This window comes from Carettochelys insculpta, chromosome 21, assembly GCF_033958435.1.
Source record: "Carettochelys insculpta isolate YL-2023 chromosome 21, ASM3395843v1, whole genome shotgun sequence".
NCBI classification, from domain to species: domain Eukaryota; kingdom Metazoa; phylum Chordata; order Testudines; family Carettochelyidae; genus Carettochelys; species Carettochelys insculpta.
Genome location: NC_134157.1, coordinates 3416340 through 3443881, shown reverse-complemented (window position 1 = coordinate 3443881; position 27542 = coordinate 3416340). Strand labels below are relative to the sequence as shown.

The following is a 27542-nucleotide window of genomic DNA, read 5'->3' as shown; positions in this document are numbered from 1 at the left end:
TCAATCATTCTCCATGCCTGATCTGTGATCCATTCCTGCCGGTTGGTGGCAAGTCGCCCTAACACCAATATCCAGCATATATGATGGAAAAATTCAGGAAGGCACAATTTTGCACAAACAAAAGAAAAATGTTGGCTATACATTAAAACAATAAAATAAACTAGCAGTTATATCTGGAAAGATCTGGGATGTGTTCTTGGATAACTTCTCACTTCATAAACTCTTTCATCAGGTCTTCTGGTTTCTGTTCACTACCCCCTGGGTTTCTGGGCTCCAATTTTATGCAGCAAATGGGTCATAAATATAGAATCCCAGAACAAACAGGATTTATAGCAAACATATCTTAGCAGTTCTACTAGAGAAAGAAAGAAAAGAAAGATTCACTAACTCATTCGCTCACCTTTTTGTTCAGAATTGCAAAACGCCAACCCAGCATGAAGCTAATACATCTTTGAAAGAATTATAACAACAAAAACTTTAGGTTCTAGTTTCAAGATGCAAAAACTATATTCTCAAAAAAAGATACAATCATCAATATTTTGTTGTCTCATAATAAAAAAAAAAAAAATTACAATACAGAATGGTCTGGAAGACCAGAGGTAAAGAAGAGAACATCATGGGAAACAAAGTCAGAGATAGTGGATGGATCCAACTGACAATGTATGTTGAAAACAGAAAGGAGTGGAGTTGTGAATTGGAAGTGAGATTAGCTCAAAAACTTCTGGAAACTGTGCAAGGCATATTAAAATAAGACTCTATAAATTTTCCCACCCCCGCTTTAGTCTTCATAGTACTGAGTTCACTAAGTGATCATAGTCATTCTGTAGAAAACGCAAAAGTCATTGATCACTATTGCAAATGTAACAGCAACAAAGGGTCCTGTGGCACCTTATCGACTAACAGAAAAGCTTTGAGCACGAGCTTTCATGAGCACAGACTCACTTCATCCGATGCATCAGATGAAGTGAGTCTGTGCTCACGAGAGCTCATGCTCAAAACTTTTCTGTTAGTCTATAAGGTGCCACAGGACCCTTCGTTGCTGTTACAGATCCAGACTAACACAGCTACCCCTTCGATACTTGACATATTGCAATTGTGTGATTAGTCTTCAACTATTATAAGCCATCAAGGTATGGATTAAGCCTCAAATTGAAGAAAGCTGAAGAAAATAAAAGATTAAGTTAACAGAAGCAGGAAGACAGATCAATCCTCCCCAGTAAAATGCAAACATTGTCAAGAATAATTAACCAATAAAACAGAAGCAATGGGTGCTTAATTCAGGAAGTCCAGAAAATTTCTATGGATCCTTTGAGAACACACCTCTGCCTTTAGAACTTGAAGAGCAGCACATTGGTGAGCATAATGACCTTTCTGATGCTACTGGTGTTACTTAAAAATACTTGTGATGACAATTTAACCCTCTTCTAAGCCTTCTGGAAGCTGTGCAACCTGTCTCTGAACACCTCTCACACCCCAAGATAGCAAAGATCAGTTAGCAAACATACCATAACAATCACTGCAAGGCAAAGATGAAATTAACAATAAATCTGCCTTGAATTTTGTACAAAATTAGGAATGTAAAGAAACGACTGGATGTACTCTTCCAGACAGGACAAACTCACGAGTTAACTGTTTCATCTGACAAAGGAAGAAGAGAGGACATGTAAATTAAGAACTCGAAGAATCAGCATTAAAACAGAAGTGTCAGCAGAACATGGTAAGTGACAATAGATACAAGCATCAATAAAATGTATCTAATGTTATTGCTTTGCCATCTGAAAAGATAAACACAGACTATTCTGCCCCCATTTCTGAAAATGCTATCTAACAATACAGTGTAAAGGAGACACGTGCTTTTATAGAAATAGCTGAAGTTTTTTTTCATTTTAAGAAAAAAAATCTGCTGTCTTCTGCATATACTGCGTGTTCTGTCTTCAAATGTCATTGCAAATGCCCTTGCTCAACGTTATTTGATAAAGTTTCTCCACAAAGAAAACACAAAGCTTTAAGTAGATCACTACTTACAGATGTGGATCCAAAAGTAGGGTGTCCATGCATCCCATTCTTAATGAGACAATCCCTTATTTAGGCTCCCTCATGGGCATCCCAACTTTTTTAAGAAAATGGGCAAATTGTCCCACATTTTGCAGGTCTCCTGTGCGCCAGGACCCAGTATCTCGGGGCAGCAGCCCGTCCACAGGGTGGCTGCTTCGCTTCCTAGCATCCCGCACCTCAGAGAAGCATCTCCTCTACAGGTATCAGAGAGGTAGCCGTGTTAGTCTGTAGCTTCGAGAACAACGAGAAGTCTTGTGGCACCTTATAGACTAACAGATATTTTGGAGCATAAGCTTATGTGAGCATAAACTTCCCTCTATAGGGAAGCTCTTCCATGGAGCGGATGGATGCCTGTTCCCCACCACAGAAGCCCCTGCTGCCAGGGACCCCTTCCATGGGGCGGCTGCCACATTCCCTGGCCCCCTGTGCTGGGAAGCTGTGGAGCCTCTATTCTCTGCAACCCCCTCCCTGGCCAGGAGGTTGCAGAGCCCTCATCCTCCATTCCCCTTCATCAGGAGGCTGTAAAGCCCCCACCTCTGGTACCTCCCCACTTGGGAAACTGCACAGCCCCCGTTCCCAGTGCCTCCTTGTGGGGCAGCAGACCCCATTGCTGAGGAGCCATGACATGGGACAGCAGTCCCACCATCCCTAGAAGCCAGTGTCCCATATTTACCATAGGGCAATGTGGTCACCCCATACTTAGAAAAAGCTGTATAGTACTTTAAAAACATGGGCAATTACCCAGGTCATAGACTTGGAGAAAGTGAAAGGAGACACTGGTTTGTTTAGGCACGCTGTCTTGCTGAGGAACACACAGTGTAGGGCAGAGAACTCAGAAGCCTGGAAAAACCCTGATCAGCACCTCACACACTCCTAGTTCCAGCATCTATGTGTACTGGCATAGCAAGTAGCAGCCTAGCCGCCCCCCCAAAAAAAAGAAAGGGAGAAGCTTAGATTAAATTTTGGGAAATGCTTTGTGAGAGTGCAAGCAGTTGAGCAGACCCAGGAGGAGGAAGGGGGAGCATTTTCAGTGGAATTGTTCAGGAGATAACACTGTAACACAGGGTAATGTCATGGGAAGGACTATGGGACAGGTAGTAATTATTGTACAGCATTAGCAGGTAGCATTGCATTTATTGCTGCTCTGGGAAGATGTAATCTTGTATTTGTTTGGAGAAAGATAATAATGTCCATACAAAAATAGTGAGCAGCTGCTAAGAAGATGAATCTAATATCAACATCCAGCACTGACAATGTTTGGAGAGGGCAGTTTGGTTAAAAACAGATACAAAGGAGGAAGTCTTGACGACAAATCAGATGAGCTTGAATATAGCCATGTTCCAAAAGGTAGCATTTTATACGGGGTGAAAGTAACAAATTTCTTACAGGCACAGTCATATCATGAACCCCCTTGGGGCGGTGATGAGGGGGAAGGTGATACAACAGTTCCAGTTAGAAATTAAACTGTGCGATAGAGTGTGGGGAGCTTGAGGCAGGGAGCTGCAGGAGTCAGGGCTGGGGGCAAGGAGGGACGCAGGGCAGGGTGTGTGTGTGGAGGGCAGCAGGCGTCAGAGCAGGTGGCTGAGGGAGATCAGGGCAGCAGGCTAGTGTGGGGGGGGGGCGTGCAGGGAGGGAAGGGGCTGGAGCACCCTCCCTGAAATTCATACCAGGACCCTGCTCACTCTTCCCCTTCCTGTCCCTGTTGGGGAGCGCGGGGAAAGTCCATCCACTGCCTTGCCCAGCCCGAATGTGAGGGATGTAGCAAACTGGGCTCCTAAACAGCCACAGGAAAGGGAAGAGCAACCAGCCTCCTAGTCCAAATTTCAGCGAGAAGGAGCTTCAGCTGCCCCGCCCTCCCTAAACGGTGCCAGGAGGAGCAGGGCTCATGTCAGCGGCAGCCATGGATTGTGGGGATGCTACCAACCTGCCCGGCAGCCAGCAAGAGTGTCCTGGGACCTGGGCTGGAAGAGCTCCCCGCCTCCTCTGCGGCGGAGCAACGCACGAGCTACTTTCACCTCTCTTTATTATTATTTGAAAGGCATACTATTCACTTGTTGGAAAGGGGCCTGGGCCGAGATGGGAGGCCAACCAGCAGGAAAATAAAGGAAGGAAACGAATCAAGCAAGCCTGGCTTTTTGCCTTTCAATCTCAACTACAGTTGGTCTGTTCAAGAGGCATTTACTGTGTTGGCTTGTGAAAAGAGTTTGACAGTGTTCAGCAGTGCCTCAGAAATAAAGGAAGCAGCTTCCTTTTGCACAGACTTCACTTGTTTGTATACTTTTAACGTTCCTCTGGAGGTAACTGGACCACATAAGTCCTGCAATTAATGTCTGCAAACTTGAGGACATTGAGGAGAATTCAAGAGCCTTCCATGCCACAGTTTGTCTGCTCTTTGGGAAGATGTCTCCTTCCACTTTGAGAAGGGTGTATTGTGCCAGGCCTGCAATGCATGCATTTACTTTAGGTAAACAGACAGCAGCTTCTTTCTTCTCCTACCATGGATTCGCAAATCCCTAAGGACGGCCTTTTCTTGGCCTGTTTAAAATAACCTTTCCATATGGAACTAGATTATAGTGCAGACTCTTTAAACACCATGGGAACTCGTGAGTTGGGACCCACACTAATTCTGGCCATTCTGCACATCACCACACACAATTATCTCAACACTTCAGGAAGGTTCCACTGCACTGACATCAGAGGAAAAACCAAAGTAGGTGTTGGGGGCAGACAACAGCACAGCACCAACTGGAATCTCTGGGACAGAAGCTGCATCTGTTCCTTCTTCAGCTGCATCCACCCCCATCACGGTGGCAGCTTGGTGAGGAGGTAGGGAGGAACAGGATTTCTCCATGATACCCTCTACGAGACTCCTACTCTATGGTACTCTGACATAGGGGATTGTTCTGGTAATTCCTAGCACTGCTGGAGAGAAAGGCCAGTGTCAGTTTGAAAACTGTCAGGCACAGCTAATTTAGAGGGCTGTTTTACTCTACTGGAGTAGCTCTACATTTCAGTTTTGCACCCACATTCACATGTCTTAAGAAACTGCACTTTTGCTAACTAAATATATATTTACTCAAGAGAGAGAGAAAAAAAGAACATCTGTCATATCCAACTGCTAAATTCTTCTCTTCTGGGAAAGCAGGAGGGCTGCAAAAAGGATGGTTCCTCTCTTTGTGAGGGGGAGTAGGGTGAGAGGAGCCTTCATATTAGTTGAGCAGTCACAATTTGATGTTCACCTTCATATAGCTCACCATTGGTTTTCTGTAAGGGGACTACTAAAAATAACATTTTTAGTTGTGAAAAACAGCAGTAACTCGTAACTGAGCTGAGACAAAGGCTCTGTGGATACAACATGTGGATTAAATCTGAAAGAAGAAAGAAAGCTGTTCTATGAAACAGACAGCTCAGCACACAAGGCTTATATCTAAAATGGTGCAATAAATCATGGAGAAAGAGTTCTGTTTGGCTGAAATAAGCATTTTTGGACAGGGAACAAGAGTTTTAAAATCACTCTGGACACTGTACACAAAATTATTTCTTCATTTTACTTTCTTTAAGTATTACCCCAAAATGTTGCAATTGCACTGCTTAGAGCTATTTACTCTTTGGTATTTAATCTATTCCACATTAACCTGCCAAAATCATTGAGCTCTTATCTAAACAGCTCTTCTCTACTCATTGTGGGGGTTAGATCTCATTCCAAAGGCTCATTGTTTGTGACTAAAAAGCAGCTCCGCTCCATTTGCATTATCACATTAGACTCTGTCATTTTCCTGACTAATCCAGATGAAGGACAGACAAAGTATATGTTTTCCTCTAATCAGCAGCCAATCCCTCTCTTCCTCGCCTGCTTTTCTCCCAGTAACTTTAAAGAGGTATTCAAGAAGTTATCATCATCACTTCATTCCTGGAACTCCTCCAGGAACACCCCCATTTATCTCCAGATCCTGAGCTGTTGCACCATTGCTGATGGACACTAAAAAATAAGAAGAACTTGGCAGAACATTCTAACTACAACACTGAAATGTAACAGTAGATGGGACCAAGGACGGCAGCAATCTGTTTAAATAAAAATCAGATGGTACCTGGAACTGATTACAGCCCTCAAGAAAAGAGGATGCTGGTGCACATTAATGGCATTTAACACCCATACGTCATTGTTAAGTTATTGGCTAAAACATACAAACATGTCATTATACAACACAGATGAGTCTTCAAAGAAAGATGCAAAACAAAATATAAATTGTGTCAAAAGGAAAGTGGGCTTTCCAGTTAGGCTGTGGAACTGAACTGTCAGAAAAAAAGTTGTGGGAGACAGTACTCCCCTGGGGAGAAAAGCGTTTCATACAAGCATTTCCTTCACTAATGTGGAAAACTATACTATAAGATTTTGTTCTACAATGCCCCCACCCTTGTGAGAGTGGTGAGGAGGGAGGGGTTAGTGAGGGTATGTCTACACTACCACTTTTTGTCAAGAAAATTAATATCGACATGCAGAAATCACCAAAAAATAATTGTCACAACATGTTTACACTTGCTCCTTCTGTTGACAGATTGCGTCCACACTAAAGTTTCCTTGTGGGCAATAAGAGCCATGCACTGTGGGTAAGCATCCCACAGTGTCTGCTGACACCATCTGTTGCTAGGCATTGTGAGATCTTGGAAAAGAATGTGAAGCATCTTTGAACTGTGAGCAATGTCCCATCAAACATCGCTTTTTTCAGGGGCTTTCCACGTCCTTTCACGCCCTTTTCCCAAGAGCCATTCTCTACTATGCACGCTAACATCTGCACTGAGAAAGTACGCACTTCTATCATATGATCTATTAGCTGTCTTTAGGGCCTTGCACATGGCAGCCGAGATCATCCTGAAGTTACTGACAGAGGAAGAAGACTTGGAAGAGCTTGACAATGAGCATAATATGGACAGTGGCAACCTGTCCATTGTATTTGCCGCTCACATAGCAGCTGTACAGGATAGGCAGTCACTTCTGGGTTAGGGAAACCAGCACTGATTGGTGGAATCACGTTGTCATGCAGGCAGGGATGAAGACCAGTGGCTGCAGAACTTTACAACATGTAAAGCAACCTTCCTGGAGCCATCTGCTGACGGGGCCCTGAGCCTGCAGCACAAAGACACCAGAATGAGAGCCGCCCTCTTGGTTGAGAAGCGTATGGCAATTGCTGTTTGGAAGCTGCTGACTTTTGATTGCTATCAATCAACAGCAAATCAGTTTGTAGTGAGGGAAGTCTACAGCTGGATCATTCTGCTACAGAGGACAGACATGCGCATGACATGCTGTTCGGCTTCGTGGACGTGGGATTTCCCAGCTGCGTACGTGTGTTGTGGGGGGACAAATGTGGCACATGCATTCCGATTTTTGTGCCAGCTCTTTTTGCCAGTGAAGTATCAACATGAAGGGACACTTCTCAATGGTGCTGCAGGTGCTTGTGGATCACTGTGAGAGCTTCAGACATCAGTGCAGGGTGGTCTGGAATGGTGCATGATGCACGAATCTTTTGTACAGAAAGATACAGGTGAAAACTTTATTTCCAGACCCATAAGATTGCTGCAGGGGAATGTTGAAACGCCAGTTGAACTCCTGGGAGATCCAGCTAACCCCCTGCATCCCTGGCTTATGAAACCATACATGGGGCACCTGGACAGCATTAAGATGCGTTTTAACAACAGGGTAAGCATGTGCCCCACTGTGGTCAAATGCACCCTTGGGAGATTGAAGGTGAGATGCAGGTGTCTCTATGGCAGCCTAGACCTTGAGAAGGATAATATTCCCATGGTTATAGTAACTTGTTGTACTCTGCATACGTGTGTGAAAGCAAGGCTGAACTGTTTACTCAGGGGCGGACCTCTGAAGTAAAATGCATGGCTGCGGAGTTTGAGCTGCCAGACACTAAAGCTGTCAGAGGAGCTCAAAGGGCTGCTGTCAACATCAGGCAGGCTTTGAGGGTGCACTTTCAAAATGAGTGGCACTGACATAAACCTCTATCACAGCTGCTTCAGCACCCAAGCCTGCCATTAAATGAAACACATAATCGGGACCACGCCTTTAATGCCTACACCTGGGATCACAGTTTCTGGTTTATGACATTGTTAAACAATAAAAAGCATTGAATTGTTCTGAAAGTGTGCCTTTTTCATTAGAAAGCAGTACATTGAAAAGCAATGAGGCCTCCCCCACACACATGGTAAGGAAGGTGCTGGCAAAGGGTTACAACTCACAGATGTGATTATGATGTCTGAACCTACACACACTTGGGAGAGGGGGTGGAGTGCATGGGAACATTTGAATTCCCAGAGAAGCAAAAGTAATGTGAGGGCATAGTGAGGGGTTGCTGGACATGGAATTTTGATATGCAGTGGGAGAAAGGGGAGGACCTGTCTTAGCTCACTGTGATGCTTCACCAAGCATTTTAGGACCTCAATCTAGTCATCCGTGATCATGTGTTCTATGCCTTGCCTGGTTGTCTTTGCAGGTCCTGAGTTCCCTTTCCAAGTGCTGTACTCAACAGCTGCACTCACTCGATGACTGATTTAGTATTTCACAGATGAAGTCCTCCCTATTTCTGCAAGAGTGTCACCTTATCTGTAACAAGCACTCAGAGTCAGTATATAACAGGGCCCGCCAAGGTTTCTGATATTGGACACAAAACTCAAAAAGGAGTCTCTTAACATCAAGTACTGCGTTGTAACATTTCCCTTTTACAAACCGCTTTCCCACCATTTTCATTCACTTACATTTCTGCTGACCCTTTAGAGGAATGCATCTTAGCAAGCACCTTAATCATGGTGAGTGAAGAGAAGAGGGTGTTGGCAGCTGTGCATACGGGCAAAATAAATTGTAGTCAGGGCTAGAAAAGTCACTTTGCAGGAACTAATGAAGTTCTAATTATGGCACGCTTGTCCACAGACAGCTAACATGATCAAAGATTCCCTGCTCAGAGTAAGCAAGAAAACCAAAGCACAGTTTCACCAAGCTTGTGGCTTTCACATTGTTTCTTACACAGTCCATCTATGCTCTGTGTTGGTTTCTGCAACAGCATTTGATGAATGGTACAGGCAAGTCTCCCACAATGGGGGAGGGGACAAAGCAGCACTGCCATGGAATCTTAAGCAGAAAATTAGCACGTACCTCACCAAAAGTCTCACTTGCCTCTCTCTGTGGGATTTCACTGAGATCATCAAAACACTGCTCAGCCATCGGGATTGCCTATACAGGGACACATGCAGCTCACAGAAACTCAGCAAGCCTTCCACTTTTCCATGCCATAAGCCCTTCATTCCACTCACCACAGCCACTTGGCATGCATCTCATCTCCTGCTACCTGGTCTCTGGAATGTAGCTGCTCAGACTGGCTATGCTGGTCAGCAGTGGAGAACAGTTCCTGGTTGCCAGATACACCCGGTGACCCCAGAGGGAGCCCCTGGTCCTCATCTATCTCAACCTTTTCACTGCTTTTTCATCCTTTGAGTTATGTCCTCCATGTACCTTGTGCCTTCAAAGGTATCCACGAGGCTCTTGGCAGCAGAGGTGGGGTATCCACCAAAGGTTGCATCTGGCTCCTTATAGGATGGCAGGTTTTCAGAGAAGCACCAAAGTATTGGTTCGCCTCCCAAGCCTTATGATAGGCTTGTGTGAGTTGTTAATCTTCACTGCAGCATGTTGTCCTCATGTCCCTTTTCACAGAAAGATGGGAAAATGTGCTCACATGTGGGATTGAACCAACTCCTCCTGCCCACACACTGATCAGATCTAACAGCTCCATGGCCGTCTAAGCAGGGGAGTGTTTGGTGTGATGCCCAGACATGAGCACCTGGAAAGATGCTATGAGACCACTGCACACTGAGCCAGCATGCAGGAGAGAAGGGTGGTTCCAAAGCGCTCAAGCTGCAGAAAAAGGTATTTAAATTGAACAGGGCTTGCAAGGAGGGTAGCTGGTGACCTGGCTACAGGGCAGCAGAGTTCAACCTGCCGACCAGAGGGGAGCTGTGGGACACCTCCTGGAAGCCAAAATCAGTGACAAAATGCCTTGAGGTGGTCATGCTGCATGTTTGTCGACAACACCGCAAGGGGAAAAGATAAAAGTCCCTTATGGAGCTGGAAGTTTTTGGCAAAAATGGTCATTTTTTGCAACAAAAGTCACATTGCAGTGTGCATGCTCAAGCACTTTTGTTGACAGAAGGCACTTCTCCTCGGCAAAACTTGCCAGTGTAGATAAGCCTGGAGTGTGACATGGCATGGTAAGTGGTAAATTTTTCAGATGCAAGTTTTTGTCATTCAAATTCTGTTGTCCCTGACAGGAATCATGCGGGTAAAGCCAATTCAGAAAGAGTTAAAACAAACCCCTTCTCACCTCTAAGAACAACATATTTTACTAATTTTGCCGATCACTGAAAAGCAGCCATCTCTGGAACAAAGCTAAGAAGCTATCTATGAGTTCAGAAGCTCAAATTTTTACATAATTGCAGGAATCAAATACATTTTAAGCCCTAGCCATGGTCTTCAATTGCCCTGAATAGAATTCCACTTTACAGAGCTGGCCAGTTGTGTCACTGCTGAACAGGGACTCAGTTCCATCTGTTCCCCACTCATGCCTGTGTGAGGGGCTTAGGACCCCATCCTTTTAACACTTCAGCAGTCACTCACACCAGAACTTAACTCCTGCTTTGCTCCCACTGCCACCATTGATCTGTAAACATAGGGGAGAACTTGTGAGCAGTAAGTTCTCTGACTCCCCATCCTCCTGCAACTTGCCTCGATCCCTCTCTACAATGATTACAGACAGCAACAATAGAGGAAAAGAAGAGGTCCACCAGAGGCCTCCCATCCTTATCAGAGAAAACCTGGGGGGAGGCAGGAGAGAGGAGGTGGGCACCTATTATTATTCCATTGTTAGAAATTGTTCTGCATCCCAAAAATAAAATCACAGCCCTGTGGCATCTTAGGAGTTCACAGCAAATGACAGACTTCTTTGAGGCATAAAGCAAAGAACAATCTTGTGGATAAAGCATAGGATCTGGAGTCAGCAGATGTGAACTCCCACGGTAGACCCAGAGACAGCTGTCCTCAGCGACCACAGGCAAGTCACATAACATCACAGGTTGTCATTATCACCATCTGTGTAATCCAGATAACATCTACTTCTTCAAAAGCTCTGCAGGATTTGAGAGGTTAGCTGGAAGACACTATGAAGTTGTGTGGCCTGATAGATAGGAAAGAACTGGGCTCTGTTCCCAGCTCTGTCACTGGCCTGTTGAATAATCTAGGACACATCACTATCTCTTTCTGTACTGCAGTTTCAACATCTGTAGAAAGGAATAAAGACACAGGCCCATCTTTGTAAAGTGCTCTGGAGGTCTGTAGATGGAAATGGCTACATTGCAACTAATGAAACTGGAGAGGGAATTTACTCTTACAGCAAAGTGATACAGTGAAATTGAGAGGTGTGCTACCAAGCCATGGGTCTGGCATATAAATTAAGTGCCATTTATCTAAGGAAGACAACTCATTCAGGTTATGGTCCAGTATGAATTATTCAAAAACAGTATCAGATTAAACTGGGTTCGTATGATTTAACAACAAACAAACAAACAAATAGCAGTAAATTATAGAATATATTCACAGACAAGCCATGACTCCTAAACGTGAATAAGGCTGGCCTTATGAGACAAACCAACAATAACCAGGAAATTCAAAGTTAAGCAGATTGTTTGTCTTTAAAGTATTATCAGAACAAAAACCAAAACCACATCCTCAATGGCTAGAGTTAAGGAGCAAGCACTTGTCTTTTGATTTTCCTCACTTTTGCCACTTTTCTGAACTATTCAATAATACTTAACATTTTATATAAACACTCTTCAATTTCAAAGCACTTTATGTACATTCATTCATTCATTCTCACAATCTCCTTGTAAGGCAGGAATTATTATCCTGCATATTATAGATGGGAATCTGAAGAAGAGACAGTAAATGATTTGCCAAAGGTCACAGCAGTAGCCTGGGCTGGGTTTAGAACTCAACAGTTATTTGGGGTGTTTCTGGTGCTCTATATTTAAAGGGTTTTTTTTAAAAAAGAAATGGTGATAGCAGCATTAAAAAAGGAACTGTAACAGCTCTCAAATGAACACACGTGGGGTCATGCCAATCCACAGGGTAATGACACTGGTAAAAGCATATTATTTAGGCAATTAAATCCATTTTTAGGAAAGGTAGATAGCTGGCAGACAGACTGATAACACCTACCTCACAGAATGAGACCTGTATTGTGTTTGAGGTATTCCAGACCCTAAACTTTCTACTTCGCAGAACATCAAATTCAGAATTATGTTTACATCAATATCTATTTTCTAAGAGAAATGTAATTTTGCTAATGCTGATCTATGTGACAGTCCAAATATTTTTATTATGAAAGACTGCCCCCTAGTGAAATTAAAGGCACTTGTAATATTATACTACACTTCGTTCCTACTCGAACAAGGAAAATAATCAAATAGAGCTAATTTGTGAGTTACTCCTTTCCAATTGTCTTTGGGTTACTTTTTAATCCACAGGCCCTGGTAGGCAGATATCTCAGCAGTCTAAACTTCAGATTAAAAATACCTAGACCCACACACACAACTCTCAAACCAAAGCTTCAGTGTCAATCTTCCAACATAGATAGACATGGTAGAGTGTGTACAATTCAGTTTATAAAGAACTGGAGTGAGGCAATCTTTTTGGAGAGAACTTATAAATTGATATTCTATTTGCTTAGCATGGACATGTGAAATCCTCTAAGCTTCTCTAAATGGAGTTTGAAATGTACCAAATATGGAAATTTACTCTAACATAAATGGGTCCTGAAATAAAATGGCCTGACATGAACACAGATGAATTCAATCTTTGCAATGCCAATGGGAATCACATGTGAAGTCCCCAGACAAAAGGTGAAGGAACTTCCCATATATGACTGCAAGATCATAATACATAACCTATTTGAAAGAACATCTTCAGTAAGAATGGCCAAATAAACAATAATGGTGGTTACCCAGTTCTTGCTACAAGCTTTAACAGCTGTGACTTTGCCTATGTTCAGATTTGCTTCAATGTGCCTACACGAACAATACATGCTAATAGAACACCCTGCAGCTATGCTCTATATGCATTTCAAGATCTGGTGCAGAAGTCCCATCATGTACAACATACACCACACAAGTTGTGATAAAATTGATCATCAGATCAGGAGTTTATTTTAAAAATTCACTGTGAAGCCAGGAAAACACAGCCATTTAACTTGCAAAACTACCTATCAATAGATTTAGGGGTAGTGGACCAGCAAACTTACCCAGTGAGATCAGTGCTAGTGTTGCCTGTTTAGTGATGACAGAATAATTCCACCTCTGCATACCCTAAAAGGAATTAAACAAACCTGTTAAAGTTTACTCATTTCTGTACATTTAGTCCCTAATTCAGGGCAGCTCTTTAACATATATACAACACCCACTGAGGTCAATGGAATTTATGCACTTGCTTAACATTAATCAAGTACCTAAGTGCTGACCTGAATAGGGATGAATTTAAGCATATGCATAATTATCTTCTTAAACTGGTGCCTTAAATACTTATTAACATCTCCTCAACTTAACTGAAAAATCTCCACAAATGTATTATTAGGACTCCAGAGTTAAAAATCACTGCAGTGTGAGACACGCAAAAGTTAAGCCTTTTAAAAGCAGTGTTGTGCCACATGAATACAGATCTGAAATATCAGTGTATCCTTTTCTAGTCTATGAAATATCTAGTAAGCACCTTGATCATGGGTAGTCTAATGGGATATATATCGAGTACAATGAATATAATTCTTCTGTTCTCACTATGGCTGCTCCACTGAAATCAGTGGAATTATACTGGTTTAAAATCGGTGAGAGCAAACACCAGGCTTAACTTATTATATCAATTTTCACTGACTTGTTTTTGAGTGAACGCAGTACTTCTATTGCCAGTAATATTCACCCTACATCAGGCAGTAATTTCTAACGTTATGTTTTTTCCTATGCACAAAAGGATAAAGCATATAATCATTTATTGAGAAAGCTCGATGATTTGTTTAATAACAGAATCATAGAACACTAGACTGGAAGGGACCTCAAGAGGTCATCGAGTCCAGCCCCTGCCTTCACGGCAGGATCAATGACTGTCTAGACCACCCCCGATAGGTGTCTATCTAACCTGCTCTTAAATATCTCCAGAGACGGAGATTCCACAACCACCCCAGGCAATTTATTCCAGTGTTTAACCACCCTGACAGTTCGGAATTTTTCCTAACTTCCAACCTAAACCTCCCTTGCTGCAGTTTAAGCCCATTGCTCCTTGTCCTATCCTCAGAGGCCAAGGAGAACAATTTTTCTCCCTCTTCTAGGTAGTTGAAAACCACTATCATGTCCCCTTTAAGTCTTCTTTATTCTAAACTAAATTAAACATGTCCAGTTCTTTCAGTCTTCCCTTATAGCTCATGTTTTCTAGACCTTTAATCATTCTTGTGGAAGTTCCAGAGAGAGCAACAATTTCTCCAAATCTTTCTTGAAATGTGGTGCCCAGAATTGGACTCCAAATACTCCAATTGAGGCCTAATGAGTGCTGAGTAGAAGAGAAAAAATTACTTCTAGTGTCTTGCTCTCAACACTCCTGTTTAATAACTTTCTTCATTTGCTTAAATCCACTTCCATATGACTATGATCTCTTCCTCTGCAACAACCTCCCCTCAGCACACAGAGTGTACTACATTTTAAGAGGAGCAACCCAACTTTGTGCCTTTCACAGTCACATTAGCAGAAACCCACACATTACCTCCTGGCACCTGCAGTTTCCACAGAATATATCTTAAGATTAAATGGGGGATTATCTGCAAGCCGCTCATGTTGGGTGGGCATGTACTTCACAGGATAATAGGGGGATGTGAATGGAAGAGATACAGTTTATTCTTATATAACAAGACTCACTCCAACACATTGTATCATCTATCAGCTTTGTTACACGCCCTGGCCTGCTTATTTCCTAAAGTTGGTACTCAGGATATCAACTCTTCCTATAAGGGGGAAAAAAAAAAAAAATCAAAAGTGAGAAAGTTTGGTTTCAGGTCTTGTATGAAAGTGCACTTTAGAAGATTGTGTAAGCTCCCATACTGCTCTGTTTTACAGCTAATGAGGCTTCTATTAACATAAGTGAAGTACTTTAGACTGCTAATGCGCTAACATTACAAAGAGCATTTCTGAATCCTAACACATACACGAAGCTAGCATGTACTAACAGCCCCTTTTTAATCGGGAGAATAACAGATAGGAGCTGGTATTTGCAACTGTGAAAGAAGAGAAGATATCTAAAGATAAACTCTGGATTGTCATCTACCGAAACCAGAAGTTCTATGGCACCTTACAGACTAACAGATATTTTGGAGTATAAGCTTTCACAGACAAAGACCTGCTTCGTCAGATGCATGACATTGCATCTGACCAAGCCGGTCTTTGCCCACAAAAGCTTATGCTTCAAAGTATCTGTTAGCCTATAAGATGCCATAGGACTTCTCCTTGTTTTTGCGGATACAGACTAACACAGCAACCTCTCTGATACTTGTATTATGATCTGTTACACACATTATGAAATAATCTGAGCAATGACACTGTAACAAGAAGAACCCAAAAGATACAAAGTAAAAACCAGAGAGGCAGATGACACCCTCTTTGGTGTAGGAACGAAACATTTTTCAAAGAGCTGTGCTCATTCCAGCTTTGCAGTTCACTTTTAACACACTTCATTACAAGGACTAAATACACTGTTAAGCATCTTGTTGAAAAACGCTTTTTGTTGCATGGAGACAAGCAAAAGCTTCGAAGTGTAACTTTGGGGAGTTTAGTTTTCCTCCGCTGAACTCACAAATGAGTTGTGTGCATAATGTTAGTCTGGTGCAGTATCCAAGGAGACAAAATATGACTTCAATTACAATTTTTTTGGTAAAAAAAAAAAAAAAGACCCTTTATTAAAACCACAAAAAGTGATTATAAATCACTTGTGCACCAGGTGAACCAAAAATGGCCACTACTTCTGCACGCAATTACTGCAGATTCTGTGTCCCCACTCACAGAAGATTGTTTGAGGAACTTATACTCAGGCATACACTGAAGTTTTGGGATAAAGCAAAGGAAGCAGTCCTGTAGCATCTTAAAGACTAAAAATATTATTTATTAGCTTTCATGGGAAAGACCCCCCCAGAAATATATTTCACTGAAGTATCCTCTTGTTGCCTAGGCATAATTGGTTACAAAAAGTTCGTGGAATCAGAAATCCAGTGTTACCTGTTGCGTTACCATGAGCAAGTCACTTTCTCCCAGAGTGAAAAATTAGATAGCACCATCTGTCTAAGTGCCTGGCAGGAGAATTGTGAAGCATTTTGAGATGTCAGGTACACCTATCCATTGATTTACAAACTTTCAATTTATGAATTTTCGCTACAACAAATGGTGTCAATTTATACCTATTTTTCAATTTATGAACATATTTTTGCAACAAAGAACCAACTTTCATCTGAGCATCTGCTTCGTAAGTAAGGAATGCAGAGGAAAACAGCAGCAGGCAGTGCAAGGCTGACTCATTTCCCTCAGCTGCCCAGTTCTTCCCAGTTGATTCACGTGCTTTGTTGTGTTTGTGTCATCTTGACTGTGAGTGATATTAATCTTTGTTATTTGTGATCATCATGGGTCCTAGACATGAAAATTTTTCTTCAGGGGCTGTCACTAAGGCCAAGAAACCAAGGAAAGCAATATCCATGGCTACCAAACTTGAAGATATTAAAAGAATTGAAGAGGGCCAGCAATCAAAAGACATGTTTGGCAATGAACTTGGTGGCATCAACAGAGCATGCAACCTGCGTGTAGAAAGAAAAGATAAAAGAAATGACAGAAACATATGTTGATGGAGCTAAAAGTTGCACCGAATAACAAACACCAGAGATGCAATAATGGGTACACTTTAAAGACTTTTAATACATTGGCTTGACCACCATAATGAAGGCAACATGCCTCTGAGCTTCCTCCTCCTAAGGGAGAAAGCCCTCTCTTTGTTTGAGGGCACAAAGAAGAAAGCTGAGCAAGAGAGGCAAGTTGGGGTTGCAGAAGTAATATTCAAAGCAAGTCAAGGTTGGTGTGAGTGCTTTAAAGGGTGCTCACATTATCATAGTCTGCGTTTTAGAGGTGAAGCAGTATCTGCTGACATTCAGATAACTAACATTTTCCCAGCCGCATTGCAATGAATAACTGATTAAGTGGATATACTCCAAAACAAATCTTTAATGTTGATGAAATGGGGCTTTTCTAGAAAAGAACGCCTTCTCGAACCTTTATTTCAAGGGATAAAACAAAAGCAACCAGTCCCAAGGCCTCAAAGGATCGACTGACATTAGTTCTTGGGTGGAAATTTGGAAGGAGACATGAAATTGAAGCCTCTCCTTGTTTACCATTTGGAAAATCTGAGGTTGCTTAAAGGATTAAACAAGGCATCTACCTGTGGTCTGACATTCTAATTGAAAGGCATGGGTGGCAAAGCAGGTTTTTGCTGATTACATAACAAGCTATCTTTCATCATCTCTCTCTAAATATTGTGCTGAAAATAATCTGGATAATAAATGTCTGCTGATTCTCAATAATGCACCCAGTCACCCTATCAATGTCAAAAACTATGGCGATAACACTGAGTGTTTTTTTTTTTTTGCACCCAAACACCACTTCCATCCTTCAGCCAATGGATCAAAGCATCATTGCTACATTTAACACTTACTACCTGCAACTAGGGATGAGGTATCTTGTATCTGCATCGGATGGAGAAGACAAACCAATGAGTAAGCAATTGTGGAAGAACTACAACATCAAGATGGCTACAGAAATTATCACAACTGCATGGAATAAAATTACTCAAAGTATCCTGAATTGTGTTTGGACAAAGATAAGATGTTCATGATTTCCACGGTTTTGAAGGTGAAGTGAAAGACATTCAAATTCTATCGTGCAACTGGCAATTCAAACAAGATTCAATTAGGTAAACACAGATGATGTTCAACCCGTTATTGCCACACAGCAAAGAATTGACTAATGAAGAATTAACTCATCTGGATGCAGAAAGGTTATCAGAAGAGGAGGAGGAAGAATTGGATGAACCACAAAAAAATGCTTGACACTAAAACACTCAGAATTCTTCAGTATATTGGAGACAACTACACAAATTCTTGATTACAAATGACTCAAAATTTAGAACAGAGTTCAGCATAGCAAATTCATGAAGCTGTTCGATACTATCAGTTGTACAACAGAAAAAAAGAGAGCTGAAGTACAAAATTTAATTCTATCATTTTTTCAACCTTCAACCTGCGCCTACACCCTCATCACCATCAGCTGATCCTCAACCCACAGCCTCAAAAGATGAAGATAAAACCCCAATCAAGAAAGTTGAAGTCACTATGGAGCTGTTTCTGATGATGACACAGATGATCCCATGGAACATGTGTCAATGTCACCTACTTCACCACTATCTAAGAACTGACTAGTGGTAATAAATGTCATAAAAAAAGCAACAATGTAGCACTGTTCTTATTTTTATGATTGTATAGTATTGTAACATGTGCGAAAAAACTGGGTAAGTTTTTTTGGCCTTTGGGAACCAGTCAAAATGTTTACATTGAAATGAATGGGAATTTAGTTTTTAATTTATGAATTTGCACCTTACAAACAGTTTTCATGGAGTGAGTTATGTTTGTAAATTGGAGGATAGGTGTACTATGTAAAAGGCCACAAGTATTATTACTAATAAAAGTCACTGAAACTCATCTATTTCTAATAAAAAACATAGCTCTGGACCAGTGGCATTAAAAACATCAACATTTTAATGGTCAGAGATTTCCGTATGCTTCAGAGATGTCTCCATCTCTGAGACAATGTTCATTCCCAGTCTTGAGTATTACAGCACGTTGTTTTTAATGTGAGAACCTGTACTCTTCACTTACATACACCGATTAGTATTGACAGGATACTGTCATGGCCATGATTTATACATTGATCAGATGGGGCAGATGTGTTTGTTTCTGAGAAATTATCACATAGTTCATAAAACACTCTATAAAGGGACAGATTCTTTGTATCTACTGCTCAGTTTGGACACTACTTTAAATCTTGCAATGTGTCCTTATTCCTATGGCTATGTCTACACTATGGCCCTTACAGTGGCACACTTGTACTGTTACAGCTATGTCACTGTAAGTTCTCCTATGGAGACCCCTTTACCCGCAGGAGAGAGCTCTTCTGCTGGCATAGCTAATGCCCCTCTGAAAGCTTCAATTGTGTTGGTGGAAAAACAACTCCTGCCGACATAGCATTTGTTCATGCCAACACATTTGTAGGTCGTGGGGTGTGTTTTTTCACACCGAAGACCAGTTTGTGGACAAAAGTGCTAGTGTAGACAAAGGCTGCCTCTTCCGATTTAAATCTCGACAGCTTACAGCTAGCACAATATTCCTCCAATAGCACCGCCTGTTTGCACTCTTACATGCTGTCACCTGAGTCAATTTCTTTTTAAAACACCCAGTTCAAAAGCTCCCTTTTCTTTTTTTATCCCTAAAGCATTCTATGATGTTGTATATGGCTTTGTCTATACTACACAGCTTTTAGCAACACAGCTACGTCACTACAGACCTGTTGCTAAAAGTCGGGCAGCGTAGCCACTATTCGTTAGCACTTCTGCAGACAAAACACTTCCACACCTAACGAGAGTGCTCCTGATGATAGAGCGCTGTTCTCACACATGCTTGTGGTCAGCAAAATGTTTGTCTTTTTCAGAGGTCTCATTTTAACACGGAGGCTATTTCTACACTATGCAGCTTTCAGCAACAAGGCTGTGGACGCAGCTCTGTTGCTAGGTCAGTGTGCGTGAATGCCTTTTGTCAGCACTTTTGCAAACAAAACACATGTAGCCTCCCCGTGAGCGGCTTTCACCTTGTCAGAAGAGCACTCACACTTGCACTTGCCACAGCAAAACGAGTATCGTGGGGGGGAGGCATGAAGGGGGATTAAGCACCCAAGTACAACAAAACTTTTGTTGGTCATCTGCAAGTGTAGACAAAACCTAAGCAGGATGCTATATAAATACTGAACTGTGTCCCTTACATCCAGCAGCTCTCCCAACTCCTTAGTGCCATACTGACATCTAATGGCAACGATAAAAATTGCAAATTTACATCAATACTGTAGCTGAAGATACCAGGAAATGAAAGATTGATGGTAATGATGTGTTTCCATCACTTTATTTCAATAACAACAGCTTACAAATGAATGGTCACAATAAATCCAACCAGACATGGCAGCATAATTTAGCTAGCTTGTTAAGGTATCATTTGTCAACTAACAAGCATCATTTCTTTGGGTCCTATGAAGCCTCCCAAAGCTGCTTTTTGTCTCCAAAAGCACCAAAGGCTTTTGCCCGCAGTGGCACATTTAGTAGCTACAGTGGATGCAGATGTTTCCCGTCTCTCCAGATCAGTTTTTATGCACCACGTGAAGCCCTTGAGAGAAGCTTGCGACGCGTATGAGCTTGGGCAGCCTGCACCTGGCCCAGCCTAGGGCTGTGATGGAAGCAGAACAGACAGGCCAGTACCATCAAACAGCCCCAGGGCAGCGGGGGTGGCCCAGAAGCCAGGTTCCGCGGGCGCAGTAGGGCCAGGCAGCCCATCCCAGAGCATGCCAATGCCAGAGCTGCCCGACGGGGCCACCCCCGCTGCGGGTCCTGTCCCTGCTCCTCCCAGGTCCCCTTACTCCCGCCCCCAAGCCACGCAGCCGGGGGATTACAGGGCCTGTTGCCACAGCGGCCACGCCCCGCAGGGCTGGTGGGAGCCGGCGCGGCCCAGCAATTCCACCCCGCTTCCCCACAGCGGCGGGGAGGAGAGCGCCGGCGTGGGGCGCCCCCGAGCAGCCGCAGGCAGTGGGCCGGGAGGGCGGCCAAGGCGATGGGAACAGACGAGGTACCGGGCCGCTCCGGCTCCCGCCACCCACGTGGGAAAGGAGCTGCCTCCACCGCCAGGCCCTGTAATCCCCCGCCGGGCCGGGCCATAGGGCGGCGGGGGCAGGCGGCGCGGAGCCCGGCGCGGCCGCCCCCATTGCTCCACTGCCCGCGCCAGCCCGGCTGCTGGGGCCTGCTGAGCAGCCGCTCCCGGCCCCGCGGCTCCAAATGGGCCGGGCCAGGCCGTCCCCCGCCCGAGTCCCTCAGCCCAGCCGGGCTCTGAGTCCGCCCCCCTCGGCCGCGCTCGCGGCCCAGCACCTGGCGACGGGAGCGGCCTCGGCCACTCACCTGGCAACCCGCCGGAAGCCGGTAGCAGCGGCGGCTCCACGGTGCGGCGCCCAAACCCTTCCCCGCAGGCCGGCGGGAGAAGTCCCCGCGACACGCGCCGTTCGCTGCTGCGCCCCCTGGCGGTGTGGAGCCGCAGCGCCAAGCAGCCTGGCTGCGCCGCGCGGGCCGTTCCAGGCGCCTGCAGTGCGCCGCGGGTGCGAGCGGGAGGGCGGGTTCTGCACTCCGGCTCCCAGCTTCCCTTATTAGGTGGGCAATGTGAGATTTCAGGGTTCTCAGCTATTCATATCCTTGTTTTTAAGGGCTGGGCACTACACTGTTGTGGTTAGCAAATTGAACAGGCTTTGCAAAGCGTTTTTATTGGGTTTCAGCGAAAAGCCTAATGTTTAAATTGTGAACACAAAACCTACATTTATATGTAAAAAAACAAAAAAAAAAAGCAATCAGGTAGCTCTTTAAAGACTAACAAAATAATTTATTAGGTGATGAGCTTTTGTGGGACAGACCCACTTCTTCAGATCATAGCCGTACCAGAACAGACTCAATATATAAAACACAGAGGTCCAAAAATTGTTGTCAAGGTTGACAATCAGAAAAATTGTTATCAAGGTGGGCAAATCAGAAGAGCAGGGGGTGGCAGGAGCAGGGTGTGGAAGTTAAGAGTTAGATAAAACAAAGTATGTAAAAGAGTCCTTATAATGGGCCAGGTAATTGCTGTCCTGCTTCAAACCACGTGTTAAATGAGAGTTCTGAGCATTCGTTCTGCAAATGGTTGTTAAAGTTCCTTTGCAGTAAGACACAGACCTTCAGGTCATTAACAGAATGGCCCACTCCATTGAAGTGCCTGCTGACAGGTTTGTGTGTTAGGAGTTTTTTGATGTCTGTTTTGTGTTCATTCATTCTTTGGCGAAGAGTGTTTACAGTCTGTCCTATATACATGGTGCGTGGGCATTTGTGGCACATGATGGCATATATGATGTTAGTTGAGGAACAGGAGAATGTGCCCGTGATTTTGTGAATAACATGGTTGGGTCCAGTGATGGTATCTCCAGAATAGATATGTGGACAAAGGTGGCAAGGGGCTTGCTGCAAGGAGAAGTTCCAGGATTAGTATTATTGTGGTATAGCCTGTGGTTGCTAGTGAGAATCCTCATATGGTTGGTAGGTTGTCTGTATGAGAGAACAGGCCTGTCACCTAGGGCCTTCTGGAGTGTGGCATTCTGATTTAGGATAGGTTGTAGGTCTTTAATGACATGTTGCAGTGGTTTGAGTTGGGGGATGTGGGTAATGACCAGTGTTGTTCTGTTTTTGGCCTTTTTGGGCCTATCTTGGAGTAGTTGGTTTCTGGGTACTCGTCTGGCCCTGTTGATTTTTTTTTAACCTTCTCCCAGTGGGTAATTCAGGTTTATGAATGCTTGGTAGAGATCTTGAAGTTTTTGGTCTCTGTCAGTAGGATCACAGCAGATGTACGATGGATCGTGTTGTGTGTGCAGGATGGAAGCTAGATGCATGTAGGTAAGTATAGCGGTCAGTGGGTTTCTAGTAGAGTGTGGTACTGATCAGACCATCCTTGATTTGTACTGTAGTGTCCAGGAAATGTAGTTCTCGTGTGGAGTGGTCAAGGTATAAGTTGATGGTAGGGTGCAGACTGTTAAAATCTTTGTGGAATTCTTCTAGCGTCTTTTTACCATGGATCCAAATGATAAAGATGTCATCAGTGTATCGTAAGTAAAGGACGTTGATAGGGCACAAGAGCTGAGGAATCATTGTCCATGTCAGCCATAAATATATTAGCATATTGTGGGGTCATGCAGGTGCCCGTAGCAGTTCCACTAATCTGGAGGTATAAGTTGTCCCCAAATCAAAAATAATTTTGGGTAAGAACAAAGTTACAGAGGTCAGACACCAGACTGGTTGTGGTAACATCAGGGATGATATTCCTTATCGCTTGTAATCCATCCGTCTTCATGAGGAATATTAGTGTATAGAGCCTCTACATCCATGGTGACAAGGAAGGAGTTGTCAGGAAGTTTTCCTGTCACTGTTCTACATTTATATGTGGAGCGTGAACATATTTTCTGCAGGAACTTTAAGATCTGGTGTTGAGTCCTTTGGCTCTAACATTTTTGCATTATATTAATAGGTTTGTTTGATTTTGGACTGTGCCCAAAAGCCTACCAAGCTCCTCACAGAATGCAGAGCACCTGGGCAGAAATGCTTCCTATCTACCCTTACACATTCCACCTTTTCCTTGTGAAGTGCAGTGCAAAGCTTAGAGTACAGTGCACTAGGTGAGCAAACCTGTGTTTTATGTGCTTTATACAGACCTGCGGCCAAACCTGCTTTCAGCTATGCACAAGTAAGAGGTGGCAAGTGCACTGTCTATACATCAAGCAGAGATTTAACAGTCTTTCCCTGTTGACTCCTGCTTTTGCTCATTTCCTTGACATTGTGTTGCTTCTGACCCATGGAGTAATAAAGAGTCTTTAGCAAAATAAGACTGAGAGGCTGCTGGACTTCCTCATCAGCCCTGAATTCCAGGTAAGTGCACCTGCCTGTCAGTAAAGAACTGGGCGAGGCTTTAGGCAGTTGCCAAGGTAGCCGGACCCTGAAGCTCTTTACAGAGCAGTCTGTTTTCTTTGTGCATACCGCAGAGAAAATGGCATATCGAGATTTAGTGAGAGGCTGGAATGAAGGAATTCTGGCTGTGGATAAGGGAGACTGGGACTCTGCCTTGAACATTTTCTCCTGTATTGAAGAGCCATCTTCCAGGATCTATTTCAACATAGGCTGTGTGCATCTCGTAACAGGGAACCTTGAGGGAGCCTTGCAGGTGAGCAAAACAAACAAGTAAAGCAAGTCAGAAATCTTAGAAGGGAACCTCGTATTTTGTGCTAACCTTTCTCTATGAAAAAGGACAGTCAGCCCTGGTCGGAATGTGGTATCTGTAATTATGTTATTTTCTAGGAGATGTTCTAATTATTATAATTTGTATTACCATAGTGCTGATAGATTGGGTAACAGAAAATGATACTTCACTACAAAACAAACCTGATTATGTATTTCTGAGGAATTTATGGTTGCCTGATATTGGACAAATCTAAGTCTGTTCTTGCTTATGAGTCTGAAAACAAGCCACTTTCTATTGCATTGTTTCTCCCCCATCCTCACGCCGTAAAGATCTTGATACTGAAAACTATAGCTTAGATTTAATACATGATGCTACATCTAAGTCAAATTCTGGTGATTTTTCCAGTGTGGCCAGGAGTTGCTAGTGGCTCTTTAATGATGAGCACATGTAATTGTCTTCTACCCGGGACGGCAGAGCCCATGAAAGCCACCCACCAGCCTCTCCCCGACTGGGGCACTTGCTGGCCCGGTGTTGTCATTGTGGGATCTAACTGTCCCCGATGCTTGGTGCTGCCTGTGGTCATTTGTAAGTTTAACTGTCCCTGCTATAACACCCCTGCTTTTCCATTCGATAAGAAACAGTCGGACACAGAGAGAGAGAGAAAGAGAGAAACTCTCTTAAATATATAGTAGCTTTTACTCATTTATTTATACATATGCATGATTTATTCAATATTTATGCCTGTCTCTGTAACTTCCACTCCATGCATCTAACAAGATGGGGTTTTGCCCACAAGAAAGCTTATATAAATAAATAAATCTAAATAAATAAATCCGTTAGTCTTTAAGGTGCTACAGAACTCCTGGTTGTGTTTGCAGATACAGACTAACATGGCTACCCCTCTCATGATGTTCTGGTCTGGCTATGGTCTGAAGAAGTGGGTCTGTCCCACAAAAGCTCATCACCTAATAAATTATTTTGTTAGTCTTTAAAGTGCTACTAGACTGCTTTTTTGTTTTGATAGTGTATAGACTAGCACGGCTTCCTCTCTGTTACATATCTGCATGTAGTATTCAAGACGCAGGCATACCATAGACTTACATAATGACAATCTTGAACACTACATGCCAGACCAGAACAGACTCAATATTTAAGGTACAGAGAACCAAAAACTGTAAGCAAGGTGGACAAATCAGGTTGTCCTTGTCAAAATATTGGAACTGGAAAAGATTCAGGAAAGAGCAACAAAAATCATTAGGCGTTTAGGATGGCTGCTGCACGAGGAGAGGTTAATAAGACTGGGACTTTTCAGCTTGGAAAAGAGATCACTCAGGCCGTCTACACTAGACATTAAAGTCGATTTGTAGATATGCAATTCCAGCTATGGCAATTGAGTAGCTAGAATCAGCTTATCTACAATCAATTTACCTGGCTGTCCTCAGAGAGGGAGATCAACAGGAGAAACTCGTCCCGTCGACCTACCTTACTCCTCATGATATTGAGTACAGGGGTCAAGGGCCGACCCCAGTTACTTCGATTTTGCATGTCCCTACCAGGCACGTGAAATCGAACTCTGGAAGATCGACCGTGACTGGGTTGATCGTCTGCATAGCGCGGACATACCCGATGGAGGGAAGTTGGAATAAAGTCTGGACTCCGTGTGTGAAGCAAGCAGGAGGGTTTATTACACACAGCGCTGGTGGAGTGTCACTTCAGTTGTTAGGCTCAGGTGAACACTGCCAAACAGCAGCTTACAAATGATTCTATAGAATGTTGATGGGTGGAGAGCGAAGCAACAGTGGGGGAGAGACTGCAGAACCCCTGGATAGATGCTAACAGCAAGGGAAATTAGCACAGTTAGCACAATAAAATGACAATCTAAGAAGGTTACACTAGCGCTGTCCATCCTTAGCTTGCGGAAAGTTCTTTGAACAAAGCAAACATTAAATTGACAATGTGTACAGCGGAAATTTATGTGTTGGCATCAGGATGTTATCCTCACATAGATATGACCATTCGTGTTATATCTAAAGGATCAAAGCAGAAGGTAATGAAGGTACGTGACAATCAAGCATTTGTTCCTGTACCCCTCTGAAACAGCCTAAGGCTCTCTTCCTGGAATGTGGTTATCAGGGTGACTATCTCTGTCTTTGTTCCGGCTGAGATGACCTTCCCAGATGGGCTCAGTGTGGAGGGCTGCAGGGAATCATGCTAAGGAGTTTAGGCCTTGTATCCAGACCCAAATTTAGAGCAGTGGTTCTTAGCAGAATATCCCAGCCTCTCTAGAAATTTCTACCCTACAAGGGATATGACAGAGGTCTACAAAATCTTGATGGGTGTGGAAAAAGTTTTATAAGTGCTCTTTACTCCTGGACAATACAAGATATAGGAGTCACCGAATGAAATTAATTAGTAGCAAGCTTGAAACAAACAAAAGAAAAAACCGACAAGGAGTCCTGTGGCACCTTAAAGACTAACAAATTATTTGGGCATAAGTTTTCCTGGGCTGGAGCACACTTTGTCAGATGCATGAAGTGAATCTGATGAAGTGGGCCACAGCCTAAGAAAGGTACCACAGGGCTCCTTGTTGTTTTTTTGCTAAAACAGATTAACATGGCTGCTCCTCTGAAACAAAAGTGTTTCTTCACACACTGCAGAACCACAGAGAGGAATAGGAAGAGGCAGGTGGGTGGACGACAAGACCCAGTGGTGCCCCAAATTTCCACGTGCCCAAGGCATCTGCATATTCTGTGTGTGGGCAAGGGCAGCTCTGGTTAATCTCCAGTGTCAAACCAAGGACCCTTGCTTTGAAGTCAGGATGCTCCCTCAATTGTAGTTCAAAGGAGTTTTCATGACGCTTTTATATCAAATGCATTCTTATTGTAAAGCTACCATGCTTTATGCTAAGAGGATCAAATTAATGTGGAGTAAGTAGTGGAATAGGCAGAAGCACTTCTTCATTAATTGTTATATTGTCTATATGTTACGTAATTTCACACCTAAACTATAAATACAGGCTTTTGGACCTAATGTTAATTAAGTAGAGTCACATACAAAGTGTAAAGGTAATTATTACAGGATATGGAAAAGGCTATTGCTGCAGTTACCCGAGTAGACATCAAACAGGATGTAGATGGATGAAGACCAAGATGATCATATATGTTAGCAACTTAACATTTCATTCGTTCTACCAATTTAAAATTGTCTTGATGCACCATAGTACCTTTTAACACTTAAGAACATAACATAAGAATGGCCATA

The 27542-nt window shown here is 43.2% G+C and overlaps 2 protein-coding genes across 7 annotated transcripts in view; one reads left to right on the top strand and one right to left on the bottom strand.

The window, feature by feature from the left end:
- EXD3 (exonuclease 3'-5' domain containing 3) overlaps positions 1-21481 on the bottom strand; it is a 414352-nt gene extending 392871 nt beyond the window's left edge. Inside the window, exons 1-2 of one of the 2 annotated variants that reach the window (XM_075015516.1) lie at positions 21434-21481; positions 13401-13464 (exon numbers count right to left, since the gene is read on the bottom strand). The gene's annotated coding sequence lies outside the window, so the exon portion shown is untranslated. Of the gene's footprint in view, positions 1-13400; positions 13465-15054; positions 15077-21433 lie in introns of those variants that run through there. The other variant, XM_075015517.1, reaches the window with a different exon arrangement.
- Positions 20596-27542, top strand: part of NOXA1 (NADPH oxidase activator 1) — a 43477-nt gene continuing 36530 nt past the window's right edge. For 2 of the 5 annotated variants that reach the window (XM_075015520.1, XM_075015518.1), the window contains exons 1-3: positions 20601-21107; positions 23756-23971; positions 24085-24263. In XM_075015520.1, coding sequence (XP_074871621.1) covers positions 24090-24263 — 174 coding nt within the window. In that variant the 5' untranslated portion in view covers positions 20601-21107; positions 23756-23971; positions 24085-24089. Of the gene's footprint in view, positions 21108-23573; positions 23722-23755; positions 23972-24084; positions 24264-27542 lie in introns of those variants that run through there. The other 3 variants (XM_075015523.1, XM_075015521.1, XM_075015522.1) reach the window with 3 other exon arrangements.